The 13,824-nt window shown below is 40.4% G+C and overlaps 1 protein-coding gene across 3 annotated transcripts in view; it reads left to right on the forward strand.

Moving 5' to 3' along the window:
* The window catches only part of ROR1 (receptor tyrosine kinase like orphan receptor 1), a 447,550-nt gene that overhangs the window by 255,563 nt on the left and 178,163 nt on the right, over positions 1–13,824 (forward strand). For all 3 annotated transcript variants that reach the window (XM_077892081.1, XM_077892083.1, XM_077892082.1), the window contains exon 2: positions 10,320–10,391. In XM_077892081.1, the coding sequence (XP_077748207.1) occupies positions 10,320–10,391 (72 nt within the window). The remainder of the gene's footprint in view (positions 1–10,319; positions 10,392–13,824) is intronic.

The raw sequence follows: 13,824 nt of genomic DNA on the forward strand, positions 1-13,824 counted from the left end.
ACTCATGTCTGAATATTTTCCTAGTTAATCATCACAGTCCCGTGAGGTCATTACTCTTATGCCCATTTTATGAATGAAAACCTGAGGTTTAAAGATATGAAGTAATTTGCCCAAGGTCATAAGCTAGTATGTGACGGAGCTGGGATTTAAACATGTTTGATGGGATCCCTGGGTGGCGCAACGGTTTGGTGCCTGCCTTTGGCGCAGGGCGCGATCCCGGAGACCCAGGATCAAATTGCACATCGGGCTCCCGGTGCATGGAGCCTGCTTCTCCCTCTGCTTGTGTCTCTGCCTCTCTCTCTCTCTCTCTCTGTGACTATCATAAATAAATAAAAATTTAAAAAAAATTTAAAAAAAATAAACATGTTTGACTCTCAGGCAATGTAACACCTTTCATCCCTGTGCTGTGCACCCTCCCATCTGGCCTCTTCAGGATCATGTAGAGACCGGGTGGGGTGCAAAGACGGAATCCTTGCCCTCAAGAAGTCAACTGTCTAATCAGAATGATAGGAAGACCACTTACTGATGGTCAAAGGATGCATAGACCATAGAATTAAGTGCAGTAGAAAATTAGAGTAATTCCAGCTATTTTTTTTTTGTCTTTTCAACAAAAAACTGAATATCACTGAATTAGCAGATTTGTTTTCCTGTTGAATTGCATGATTGTATTGCTGTGATTTAAACATAGAAATAACCTATTTAAGGTTCAAACATGATGGGGCACCTGGGTGGCTCAGTGGGTTAACCATCTGCCTTCAGTTCAGGTCATGATTCCAGTGTCTTGGGAAAGAAGCCCTGATGTTGGGTCCCTGCTGAGCAGGGAGCCTGCTTCCTCCCTTTCCCTTTGCCTCTCCCCTCCGCTCATGCCCTCTCTCAAATAAATAAATAAAATCTTTTTTTTTTTATTTCAAGCATGAGAAAGGTTTTATTGATGTCAGTGTTATACTATTTCAAGGAGATGAAATTTGTGCATGAAACCTTCTGGTTTATGTATTCTGTTTCCTCACTGGTCTGGCTGGAGCAGAAGTCATTTAACCCGTGCATAGTAGCATGTTGAATGGACATTATTTTCTCTTTCCAGAGCCAGTTGTAAATTAGAAAGCTAAAAGGAGCTGAAAATTTGGAACCTCTTAGGTTAGACTAACCCTCCATTCCCAGCAGATATTTACATTGCTAAGAAGAGAAAAGCACATAGAACCCCGACCCGGTCAAAGAATTGATTTAGGAAGTGTGCAGGGCTAAAGTCAAATCACTAGACTTGGGAGAAGCATTTTCTGCTTCTAGTAGAAGCCTTCTTTTATTTTTTTATTTTTTTTAAGATTTTACTTATTTATTCATGAGACACAGAGAGAGAGAGAGAGAGAGAGAGAGAGAGAGGCAGAGACACAGGCAGAGGCAGAAGCAGGCTCCATGTAGGAAGCCTGATGTGGGACTTGATCCCGGGTCTCCAGGATCACACCCCGGGCTGAAGGCAGCGCTAAACCACTGAGCCACCAGGGATCCCCAAAGCCTTCTTCTAGTAGCCAAGTCCTGCAGGCAAAGGAAGTGATGTGTTTATGGCAGGTGGGACCCACCCAGTATAGAGTTCTTAGCTCCTTATTCACTTTTTGAGAAAGATAAAATCCAGTTTTATTCAAAGGAGGAAATTTGATTATCCAGGTTCCTTGTGTCCATCTAAACATCTGGCTCTCCATAAAGGTTTGTTACCAAGGTTTTTGGTCAGGACAGGATCCTTCAAGACTGCTAGTTCCATTTTCCCCCTACTCCTACTTCCACCACACATACACAGCATTTATCATACAATCATTTAATTCTTTGTTTACTTCTCTGTGCTTCTACCACACAGTGAGCTCCATGAAGTAAAGTCCTTATCACCTAGCTAGCACTGAGCTGATCAGAAACAGAGTAGGTGCTCAATAAATTTTTATTGAGCATTGAATGAGTGATTCAATGAACAAACAAATATATCAAACTCTGGGTGAAAGTAAAGAGTTTTTGAAGAGATTCTTAGTGGCCTTCTGTTTTTCTGAGCTATATGCTTAATGCACTGTGCCTTTGGGGATCCCCCAGCATAATTTAACTTTGTTCCCATTGTGTGTGGAACTTAACCAAGATTTCATTTGTTTTGCAAGAGTCAAGAGTCATGGCATTGGACTAGGAAAGCATCTTTCTTGGGTCTCTTTTTTCTTCTGAGTGACAGTTGTTTTTGAATTGACCAGAGACAACTACAGGGTATTAGATTTTTATTACAAAATTGATTATAGAATATGAAAGTTCACATGGGCCATACAAAGGGAAGGATTAAATGGCAAATCTCCGAAGACAAACAGATGACACAGCAGGGAAGAAGGAAAAATGGCCAAAAGGCACTTTTGAGGGGAAAAGCCTATAAGGAAGAGCAGTGAAGCAGAAACCAGAAGAAACGAGTGCAGTTTGTTGACATTGGGAATCTGACATTGACAGATTCAGTGCAGCACCTGAAAAAAAAAAAAAAAAAAAAACCTACATAGAGAGATAGGGCCAATTTCTGAGCTAAGCATTTCTCAGCATGCTTCATCCTTTTTTTTTTTTTTTTAAACTTTCTTTGCCAGCGTGCTCTGAAGCCCTAAATAAACTAATTCTTTTGTTCTACTAAGTATCCTTTGAGTCAAGTGGCACCATGGGTGAATGAGGGAGTGCCAACTTTGGGGATCCATTTATTTCAACTTCTTCTTGGGGAAGATCAGAGTTTGAGCCATTTTGAAATTTCTCTTATGACTTTGCATTGATCCTAAGAAGATCCGGCCTGCCCAGAAATTAGCTGAGATATTCCTTTTTTGTCTTTAAGAAAAAAACAAAAACAAACAATTAGAAGGCTCTGGATTTTGAAATGACCATTTGTTTACTTGTTGGAAAAAGTTGATAGTGTGTAACTGAGAATGACCATTATTGAGTTATTTGCTCTTCCACTAATGTGCCATGGTATTTCCAATACCCAGACCTCCTCTCAGAGTGGGACAGTCTTTGCCACCCGCTGATCCTTTGGGTTCCTCGTCCCCAAACTGGACAACATACCTTCCTCAATGCTATCTTGGAACTCTCTATTTACCTCTGTTGTACTTCTAATCACATATTTATTTTTAGAATCAAGGCTTATTTAACATTCTAAACACATTTTCCAGTTTATTTCCTTGTTACTGCTTCTTGCATACAACTCTTTCCTTCTAGATTCACCTTCCTTCTTACTGAAATAGCGCAAAAGGCAGTGAGTGGATTTATAATAGTTTTATTTTTAATAGCCAGAAAATGGAAATAACCAAACATCCAGGTTAAACAGAGTGTGGTACATCCATACTATGGAATACTACTCAGCCATGAGAAAGAATAAGCCATTGATACATGTGGCAAATTGGGTGGATCTCAAGGGCATTGTAGGAGTCTATTTATATATTATTCTTAAAACAACAAAAGTATAGAGGTGGAGAATAGATCAGTGAGTGTCAGGTGTTAGTGGTTGGGAGGAGGGTGATGGGTGTGACTATAATGGGATAGCATGAAGGAGATCTTGGTGGTGATGACAGTTCTTGATCTTGATTACAGAGGTGGTTAGATGAATCTACAAATGACAAAATGACAGAACTTGACATGTGCTCAGTAACAATGTCAAATTCATCATTTTGATGCTGTACCATGATTATATAAGCTGTAATCATGGAGAGAAACTGCGTGAAAGGTACATTGGACTTCTCTGGTCTTTACACACCCTTTGATTTATTGAAGAGATGTGCCCTCCACCCCTTCCCAATTCCTAGACTATAGGAATCTAGCAGCTTTTCTGGGCCATTGGAGTAAGTGTTTTTTCAGCTCCTTCCCACAGATGGGGATGTTCTCCCAGGCTCTAGTAAAGGCATTAAGCAAGAACCCAGATATCTTTCTGGCCACATTTTTGGCTTTCAAGTGAACATTGAAACTGAGCCCCCAGGCCAGAGGGTCTATATTTACAAGGCACCTTCTGCATCATCTTCCATTTAGTTTTCTTCTTTTTTGGCACCTGAGAATTTCTTTCCATTCAATCTCAGCTATGCATTATATATTGTTTTGTGATATTTTATTCAGTACTCTGGGTGTTTGTAGCCTCGTTGGGGTGGGGTAGGAGGAATGACTCATGGGAGGAAGAGCCTATTTCTATCAGTTTCTATTGTTACCCTATCACACTGTTTATAATTGTGTTTCTGTACTCTCCCACTGGACTGTGAGTTCTTGAAAATGTCAAGGACCAGGACATGCTTTTTCATCCCAGTTCTTATACATAGAAAGGACTAATACATATGTATATTGAATGAATGAATAAGTTGAATGAGTGAGTGGGTGAGTGACTCTGTAGAGTTCCATGGAAGAGAATCCAAGTATGATAGTTTTTAAGTAAGATAGTTTTCAAGATTATTGCTATTGACTGTAAAGAACATGTGTGTTATTGTGGTGCTTTGTGTAGCATAATTCCTTTAAATACAAGAAGTGCATGTGGTCTGTAATATTAATTTAGCAGACTTGGAAATAGTATGTCCAAATTAAAACAAGGCATTTAATGGTGATTCCTCCAGAAGTATTTCCTCCCCTCCCTTTGTGTCCCTCACTATCCTTTTTGGGTTTTAGAACTAGGAAACCAGGCATTAACAGGGAGGAAGTGTTCATCTCAGGTACTGGTTCTCAAACTTAGAATTCACAGGGATCCTCTGAGGCTGCGTAGCTTAGAATTCACAGGGATCCTCTGAGGCTGAAGGGGGCTTAAGCCAGAGAGCAAGCAGATACACCTTTCAGCATACCCCTGCCCCCTGATCTTAGTACAGTTGGAGATGCACTGGTTCTACTGTCAGACTTCCCTGCCCAGGTGGATCAGAATTCCTCCCCCTATTCCAACAACCTGAGTAGGCAAGTGCCTTCATGTGTCTGCTTCAGGTTCTTCAATTTGAGAATGGAGATAGTAATGGCACTTAATGATGGACTTGTGGACAAGATCTCCAAGCCTCTCACATTAAGAAAACCTGGACTCCCCCTCCTTTTTTTTACATTTCCCTCTACATAAAAATATGAATAATACCACAAATTTTGGTATGTGTAAAATTTTTTTTCAGCAAGTTAATGGCTTGCCAACCTGCATAGTAATTTTGCTATTTACAAAGTCATTACAGGTTTTATTTTAAAAACATGGTTTCATAGTGCAATGTAGGTTGTGTGGTTGGGAATGTGGTTTAATGTGGCAGGATCATGCCTTCTTTTCTCTCTGTGACTGTACCGATAACTTCATTTAAAGATTATATCAGAAGTCCCAATTTGAGGGCCTTAAGGATTATAGGGTCGTCGTGAACCCTGAGCATAGTAATTCTCCAGTCCTGACTGTCTCACATAGGGTGAGAAAGTCTCTAACTTATATCTCTTCTCAGTAAGTTAAGTCCCCAGAGTGGAGGGGCCACTCATTCAGGATCCCAGATGCTCTGTAAACCCAGAGCAGGAGCAAAGCCCTGGCTGATAAACCACCTTGCACTGTTAGAGAATGTCGCCTGCCCAACTGTCAACTTTCCCAAACAGGTAATTTTGGGGAAGGTAACCTATGAGTAAAGGTAACTTAGGGCTACATGGGCTTTTCTTCCACTGAGGCACTGGAAATAGGAAGGAACCATGGCAGAGAGCCATCACCAAACAGTATCTAGAATGACACTGTGTATCCAAGAACGTGAAGCCATCAGCCCGCCCACCTCCTTTCTACTCTCCCCTGGCCCCTGTTGACCATGAACAGAGAAGTGTACTCATTTTGTGTGACTGACCCTAGCTGTTTGAAAATGCCCAGTGTGTCTCTCTGAACTCCTTTTAAGGGTACAGGTCACAACTTAGGGGCACAGACAGAAGCGAATGGAGCACAGAGAGAAGGCATGCATTTATTTCTAAGCCATTTCTAAGGCCTAGCTCTATTTAGGACTTCTGTGATTTTCGCCAGGTCACCCAACTGCTGTGGGCCTCACTTTCTTCATCTGTAAAATGAAGATGAACATTTCATATATACCAAATTAGAAGCTTATTTTTTTTAATTTTAAAAATTTTATTATTTATTTATTTATTTATTTATGTATTTATTTATTTATTTATTTAATAAAGCATTGGACCCTTTTCCATGATATCTGATAGGTGAAACAGAGAAATGGGAAATTGTTCCTGTTGCAGGAGGGTCTAAAGTCCTGTCCTCCTGTCCTCTTTCCCCCTGTATCTTCTAATTTTGCTCTGTAAAGATACCCCCACTAAATCCTGTGGACGCAAAAAAAAAAAAGAAAAGCAGTTATATCTAGTGTATATCCAGATGTAACATTCTGGGACCCAGTGGCTCCGGTCATGAAGGACACTGGGGGTAGCCATTTGTCCCCTCATACTTGGCCTTTGTGACCACTGGGCTGGCCACCGATGTCCTGAATATGCTGGTTTATGTCTGTGTAACCTCACGTATCCCTGGATCAGGATACAGGATGTGGCATGGCTGGGTGCTTCTTGCAAGAGCCTCTACATCCTGTGAACGTTGAGTCTCTACCTGCCAACTGCTGAGATGAACCAGTAATCCTTTCAGAGAGCACAGGCTTTTATCAATTAGGAGGATTCAAGGCTGATTTTTTTTTTCCTTTCCTCCAAATAACACTCCCACTGTTCAGACTTAAATACCAAAACCTTATGGTTTGCAGAATCAGTGCCAAGAAGTCAATCATCAGTGAAACTGCAAAGATAATAGCTCCTATTGATCAAATCGGGAGAAGAATGGTTTGCCCTCCTGCAGAGGTCAGGGAAGATAAGGGCTGGAGTTTTCTAAAACATGCTTGATTTGCCTAAATTGGATAAAAATACATAAAAGCACTTAAGTTCTTAAGAGAACTGGTGACCAATTCGGGAAAACCTCACAAAAATGAAAAGATTGGCTTAGTTTAGTAAGGCATGAGAAATAGAGTCTTTCTGAAAAGTATGGAGAATGTTATTTCAAACCTAGACGGTGACATAGCAGCTAACAGGAATATGTCTGCCTAGAGGATGACTATTATCTGCCTTAGTAGACAGAGAAGTCACAAAAGAGCTTGAGTGTCCACTCTGAGCTGGACAGTATGCAGGACCTTTTTGGACCATAATCTAATGTAATCCTTACCACAGTCCTGTGAGGTGGCTTTTATTGTCTCCATTTTACAGACAAGAAAATAGAGGTCAGAAGATGTTAAGTAACTTGTTCCTGATCATAAAATCAGTATTTTAATCTAGGTACGTGTTTCTATTAAGTACTCTACTATCTCCCAGTTGGCACATATTATTTGCTCTTACCACAGTAATTTTACACAAAGAAAAGTTGCTAGTCAGGTGCTAAATGTACTTGGAAATATCTCATCCTTTTGCCATGGTGAGGAGGTAGGAAAGAAGCCACAACCACTGGAGATCCTGCATGGTCAAGGCTGGTGGTTGTGTCTCTCTCTAAAGCTGCTACTGATCTTGGACTCCATAGAGTGCAAGTTGAGAAGTACTGAATTTTTCTCACCTAAAGGCCAACCTTCCTTTTCGGGGAGGGAGAGCTTATTAAACATCATTTCTTTGTGGAGAGGGAGTTACTACTGTTAAACTTTTCACATAAAATAATCAGCCTTTCTTTTTAAAAAATGTGGCCTTGGAAGATAATATTTTTCAGGGAGGTTATTCATATTTTAAGATATTTTATCTGTTTTTATTATCATTTTATCTGAAAAGCTGAACATGTGGTTATCTAAAGGAATAGATCTTGAGGCTGAGAACGAAATTCCTCAGAATCATCACAATCACTTAATAAGCTTGTGAATTGAAATTATCTTTGCCATAGTCCAAGAGCCGAGTAGTAATTAGTGTCTAGGGACACATGGGGAACAATTTTACTGTTAGCAGTGCCAAGAATCTATTCATTTGTCATCGGTCCCAAATTATATTTAATCAGCAACTCAAACTCAGGTTAGAAAAACCAAGTGACATAGAGCTAACTTTCTATAAAATTAATACTGTAAAATGAAACCTATATTTCTGGCAGTTTAACTGTGAGCAGCAGTAAGATGAAGCTATGAAAATGTTGAATGTAAATACTGTCAAGGTCTGTCTTAATCCCACCACTTCCCCACCTTTTGCTTCCTTGCCTGAAATGCTGCCCTGGCTGCCATGCTTCTATTCCCAAGCTCCCTGAAGTCTGGGTATTGGAGGGCTTCATGAGCCCTTTATACGATGAACCACAGTAGTCCATAATATTGCAAACAAGGGGCCATTATTCAAAGAGCCCAAGTGGGTGGCAGCAGGATTGGGGTTAGATTGGAGCTGTGGTTGGAGTCATTCATGGGGGCCCCCAATTGTAGACAATTAGATCTTCCTCATGAAATCACTTGCATGAAATACTCATTCCTAGGACAAGTTGTTAATACCATGCAGAAGCACTGCCTTCTCTTGTGGTTTCGGGTTAAGCATTTTTCCTACTTGGAATACTTTTTTCTTTTTCACTTCATACTTTGAATCTTACGTGCTTTAACGTTCCTGCCATACTGCCCATCTGACTTCAGATCCCCTTAAAAGAATCTATGTTGTTTTTAGCTCACGACATAGGAGGGGACTGGGGCAATTTGGGTTGGAGAGGATGTGTATGGTTTGTCTTTCTTTCCCACTGCTGCTTGGACAGGGAAAGAGGGAAACCAAGGAGGTCTGCACAAACCAAACAACTCTTTTGTCTCTGCTGTATGTGACAGGTTGATCAGAGGCCCCGTAGACAAACTAGAAGTGAGTCTTTGCAAGGTCTCAGTGGGTAAACATCCTGTTCTTGGTAAAGCTCACTGACTATGGTGTGTGGCTACTATGGCCAAGTGGCAGCCAAGCCCCATCAGTAAATAAGGAAATGTTAGAAAGTGTGCTTATCTAGGTAAAAAGGTGAAGTCAGAGAGAGGTAAGATGAAAAACAAATCAGGTTCCACAGATTTGAGTACCAGGTAGCATGAGCTACTAGGAGATGTGTGGACAATAGGCCTGAATTTGAATTGCAGTTCTTCCACTTACTAAAAAGTTCACCTTGCATTTCAGATCCATTTTTAGTGGCTACCTAGAGCACTATGTTGAAAAGACTCTAAGGCAGATCCCAGATTTAATAAGCAAAAAGGACCATAATTGTTTAATGATGTCTGCACCAGATTGAAGGAAGGGGAATTGACAGCATGGGTACCATATATCTTTTTTCTTTAAAAAAAAAAAAAAGATTTTATTTATTTATTTTGAGAGACAGAGAGAGACAGAAAGCATGAACTGGGTGAGGCAAAGAGGGAGAAGGAGAGGGATAAGCAGACTTCCTGCTGAGTCCCAAGACTCAGTTCCAAGGGGCTCAATCCCAAAACCTTGAGATCATGATCTGAGCCAAAGTCAGACAGACACTTAACTGACTGAGCCACCCAGGTGCTCCTGGGTGCCATATATCTTAATGTCATTGGTTCTGAGTTCTCTGAGATCCTGCTCAGTACTAATGTTCTGTAATACACCGTGTGTGTGTGTGTGTGTGTGTGTGTGTGTGTGTGTAGATACGGCCTAAGGGGAGGTTAGTGAAACCCCATTAAAATGTACTCGTAGGATGGTGTCGTGACTTAAAATTTCAAAAACAACAACAAAAACATCATTTGGGTATTACAGTCTATTACTGAAGAGTTTTAAAATTTTTAAATTTTGATAGTGCATTGATTTGTATGTTTGCTTTAATTTATGGTGGTTTTGAAAATTGCCTTTAAGTTTAGTTACCTCAATTAACTCTCATATTCAAACAGTTAGCTTTCATTTGTCTTAACTATAAGTTTCAATGTAAGGAAATAGATTTCTCTATTAACAGAAACCCTATCAATTCACAAATACAAAAAATAAAACAGTAGCAAGAACAATTTAGCTCTCATTTTTCATGGAAAGACTATTGACTATATTAGTCTAGGAGTAGTCCTCTCACAAGAAAAAGCAGAGTCTATGTTTGATAATGTGTGGTCATTTCTCTAGGTTTGTTTTTTTGTTAATGAAATATTTGTATTTTAACTTTCAAGCCCTTGTTTTAAAGAAAAACCCTTTCAATCTGGCCTACAGATTGTTCATCTGGATAGCCTCTGTAATGCAGGCGCCTCTGTCTGGCAAGCAGAGCAGCCATTCCGGTTTAATAAGCTATGGGATTGCAGTGGTCTCTCTGAAAAGGCAGGGCCTTTGGAAATCTCCTGTAATGCTTCTAACAGCCCATAAGTTACTTATATATTTAATATCACCCTTGTCTTTCTCCCCTTCCTTCTTTTTCTTTCCAGAAACAGAGTTGTCAGTCACTGCTGAGTTAGTGCCTACCTCATCGTGGAACATTTCAAGTGAACTCGACAAAGGTACAAAATGGGGATGCATAGGGGAGGTGGAGGCATGGGGGAGGGGGCGTGAGTGAAACTCCATTTTTAATCCTGGCATGGCCTTCTTTGAAATCAGCTGCTTTTTAGATCATTAGAAGGAGGCGGGGGCCAAAATAAATCCCTTGCTTACTTTGTGATTATTTAACATTTAATTACTTGGAATTCTATTATTTCTGGAGAGCTTCCCCCCCCCCCCTTCTTTCCTTTCCCTTCTTCCTCTAAAATGTTCCATATGGTAAAAATGCTTCAAGATGTGAAATAGGGTTGTTTCTGACCTTCCTGACACTGCATCTAGTGGATCTTATTTAGGGGATTTGATTCCGCCTGAGCCAGGATTGATCAGAGCTGTTTGCTGGGTGACCTTTTACAGTGACTATTTGATGTGCTTGCAGGGTTCAGGGCAGAGTATTTGGAATGTTTGTAATTGCCTGTGCGTACAGATGGCGGCTTCCTGTGCGCACGTGGGGAACAGGTTCCTGCTATGAAGTTGTTGTAGTATTAATTAAGCTCCACCATATGCTAAGCACTGGCCACTAGATTGGGATCCTCTGTCTGGGAATGGTAAATCAGAACACGATCAAAGCCCCTACAGCCTGGCTCATCCTACCCTTCCAGGCTTATTTCTCTTTAGTCCCCTTAATGTCCCTTTATGCATCTCCAGTGAAATTTCTATTTCTTCTTCTATACTCCATGCTTTTCTTCCTCTCTGCTTTGGCCAAAGCTATTCTTTCCACCTGAATCACTCCTTTTTTCTTTGCCAGTAACCATTCTCTCCCTTCTGCATGCCACAAATTACTTATCCTTCCAGACCAAGAATGAATTCTATATTAGCCACAGTCTTATCTAATCCCTGAGCAGGAAGTGGCCTTTCCTTCTTTGGAACTCCCATAGCCCTTTTCCCTGTTCTTCTCTTAGCATTTTCTGTGTTATATCATGGTGATTTATATACCTGTCTATCTCATTCTTAAGCCTGAAAGTTCCTTGTAAATGAAATTCTGTTTTATTCTTGTCCTCTTTCTTTTTCTTTGTCTCCATCACAAAATCTAGCACCGACTCCTGTTCTTAGGAAATCCTCAGTAAGTATGTGTGAAATAATGAGTCACAACTTATCTCAGGCAATATATATGGATGGGCACATCTGTCTATATATGTGCAAATTCATTAAACTTACTGAGTTTCTGCTTTAGTTAGGCATGATTCAGGTTCTGGGAGTATAGTGATAAAAGCTCAAAAATCGTTGTCTTTTATATCAGATGCCTTTTATAATCAGCTCTTCTTGTCAGCTCATGTGTTCACTGTGAGTTGTATTTAATCTCTGAAGAGAGAAAACCTTATAGAACAGTAATTGGCAAGGTTATGTTGATGGTTGTAGACTTTATTATTTTTTTAAGATTTTATTTATTTATTCATGAGAGACACACAGAGAGAGGCAGAGACATAGGCAGAGGGAGAAGCAGGATCCTTATGGGGAGCCCAATGTGGGACTCTGGGATCATGCCCTGAGTTGAAGGCAGATGCTCAACCACCAAGCCACCCAGGCATCCCGGTTGTAGACTTTATTAGGCATTCTTAGAGTGGTGGGATGAGGTGAGCTATCTTTTCACCTTAAAAAAAGGACATTTGGAATAATTTTCTCTTGTCAAATTTATTTTGGACATTCTTTTTCTAGTTTAGGATTTAAAAGAGACTGTATGGTATTTCTCTGTCCAGCACCAGTACAATGCTTAGGAGTCAGTAGATTTTCAACAAATACTTATGATTTTTTTTTTAATGTGAAAGAAGACATAAACCACACTAAATGTCAACTCGGTCCCCACTCTGTAACAAGCACTTTACTAGGTGCTTTCAAGAATGTGAACATAATTGGCAAACTCCTTATGGCACCAACAGTAAAAATTATATCATTATCATTTGATCAGGTTCCAGTTATGGCTATAAGAGGCCATCAGTTATGTACTAAAAAGTTAGCAGAACCACCAGTCAAGAACCTAGGCTGCCAGACTTTGAATTTCTACCAGACCAACACTGTAATTAGCAGTGAGTGTCCTTTAGGAAAATAGTAGTGTCAATAGTTGTGAACCTCTTGCTAAAATGCTGGACTTAGGCAGGCCCCAAATTTTTGTTTGTTCAGCATGGCCTTCCAGAGGGCATGGGTGACTTTCCAGGGATTCTTGGTGTCCTATTTCTCTAGAAGATATTTAGTATATGGTCTTTCATTCCCATCTAGAATCAGAAAGAAAGCTGATTAATTCTTTCATTCATTGATCAAATCTTTCTGGCTTCCTACTCTGGTCTGGGCACTGTCTGAAAAATTAGTATTGAAAGATGAATTAGACAAAGACCTCCGTCTTCCATGAACACAGAGCCAGGTGGAAAAGACTGGTATCTAAATGTATAATCAAAGCCTTCTGGTCAATTTGATAGATTGGGCTGTCAAGGGACATTCCCCTCTAATTGCTGGTGGAAATACACAATGAAAAGAAAAAATCATTGACAGGCTGGCACACAAAAAGTAGAAATCTCCAGGTGCCAGAAGAGCAAGCTCAGTAGTAGAGCAATGATCAGCAAAAAGGAATTAAACAAAAGGTTTTATAATAAATATAGGAAATGTGTATGGTTCTCAGGGGCTAGAGTTTCAATATCCCATGGGGATGAGAACTGAGGCCATAGGAAACAAACTTGCTGCCTAAGCTGTCAGTGAGGAAAGACTGGACCAAGTGTGAAAGGACAGTTCTACTGAGGATGTGGTGTGGAGGTCTATGAACCACCCTGGGCTGTTGGGGCCACCGATGGGAAATGCAAGCCCGAACCTGTACTATATGGGGCTTAGGGGTTGGAGTTCTCATGTAGTACACAAGCTACAAACCAAGAAGATAATGTAAAAACTTGGTCTGGAATTGATTAAACTCTGAAACTCTGACAGGGGACAACCTAAAACCAGCTCACAAAATGTCTCAACATCCCAGTGCATGTGGCACCCTAACAAAAACAAAATTCTAAAAATCAAAACCACTAAATAACAACAGCAAATTCCTACTGATGTTGAGTTTACTTTTAAAAATTATAGTACAGGGCAGCCCTGGTGGCCCAGCAGTTTAGCGCTGCCTTTCGCCTGGGGTGTGATCCTGGAGACCCAGGATCGAGTCCCACGCCAGGCTCCCTGCATGCAACCTGCTTCTCCCTCTGCCTGTGTCTCTCTGTCTCTGTCTCTGTCTCTGTCTCTGTCTCTCTCTCTCTCTCTCTCTGTGTCTGTCATTAATAAATAAATAAAAAATCTTTAAAAAATAAAATAAATAAAAATTATAGTACACGCAAGAGAGGAATAAAAGAGTGAGCAGACAAGACACACAGAAAAGGTCATACCTTAGAAACTAGACAATAGACCGATTTGAGAGAGAATATATAGTGTGTG

The sequence above is a fragment of the Canis aureus genome, chromosome 3 (genome assembly GCF_053574225.1).
Source record: "Canis aureus isolate CA01 chromosome 3, VMU_Caureus_v.1.0, whole genome shotgun sequence".
In the NCBI taxonomy this organism is placed as follows: Eukaryota; Metazoa; Chordata; class Mammalia; order Carnivora; family Canidae; genus Canis; species Canis aureus.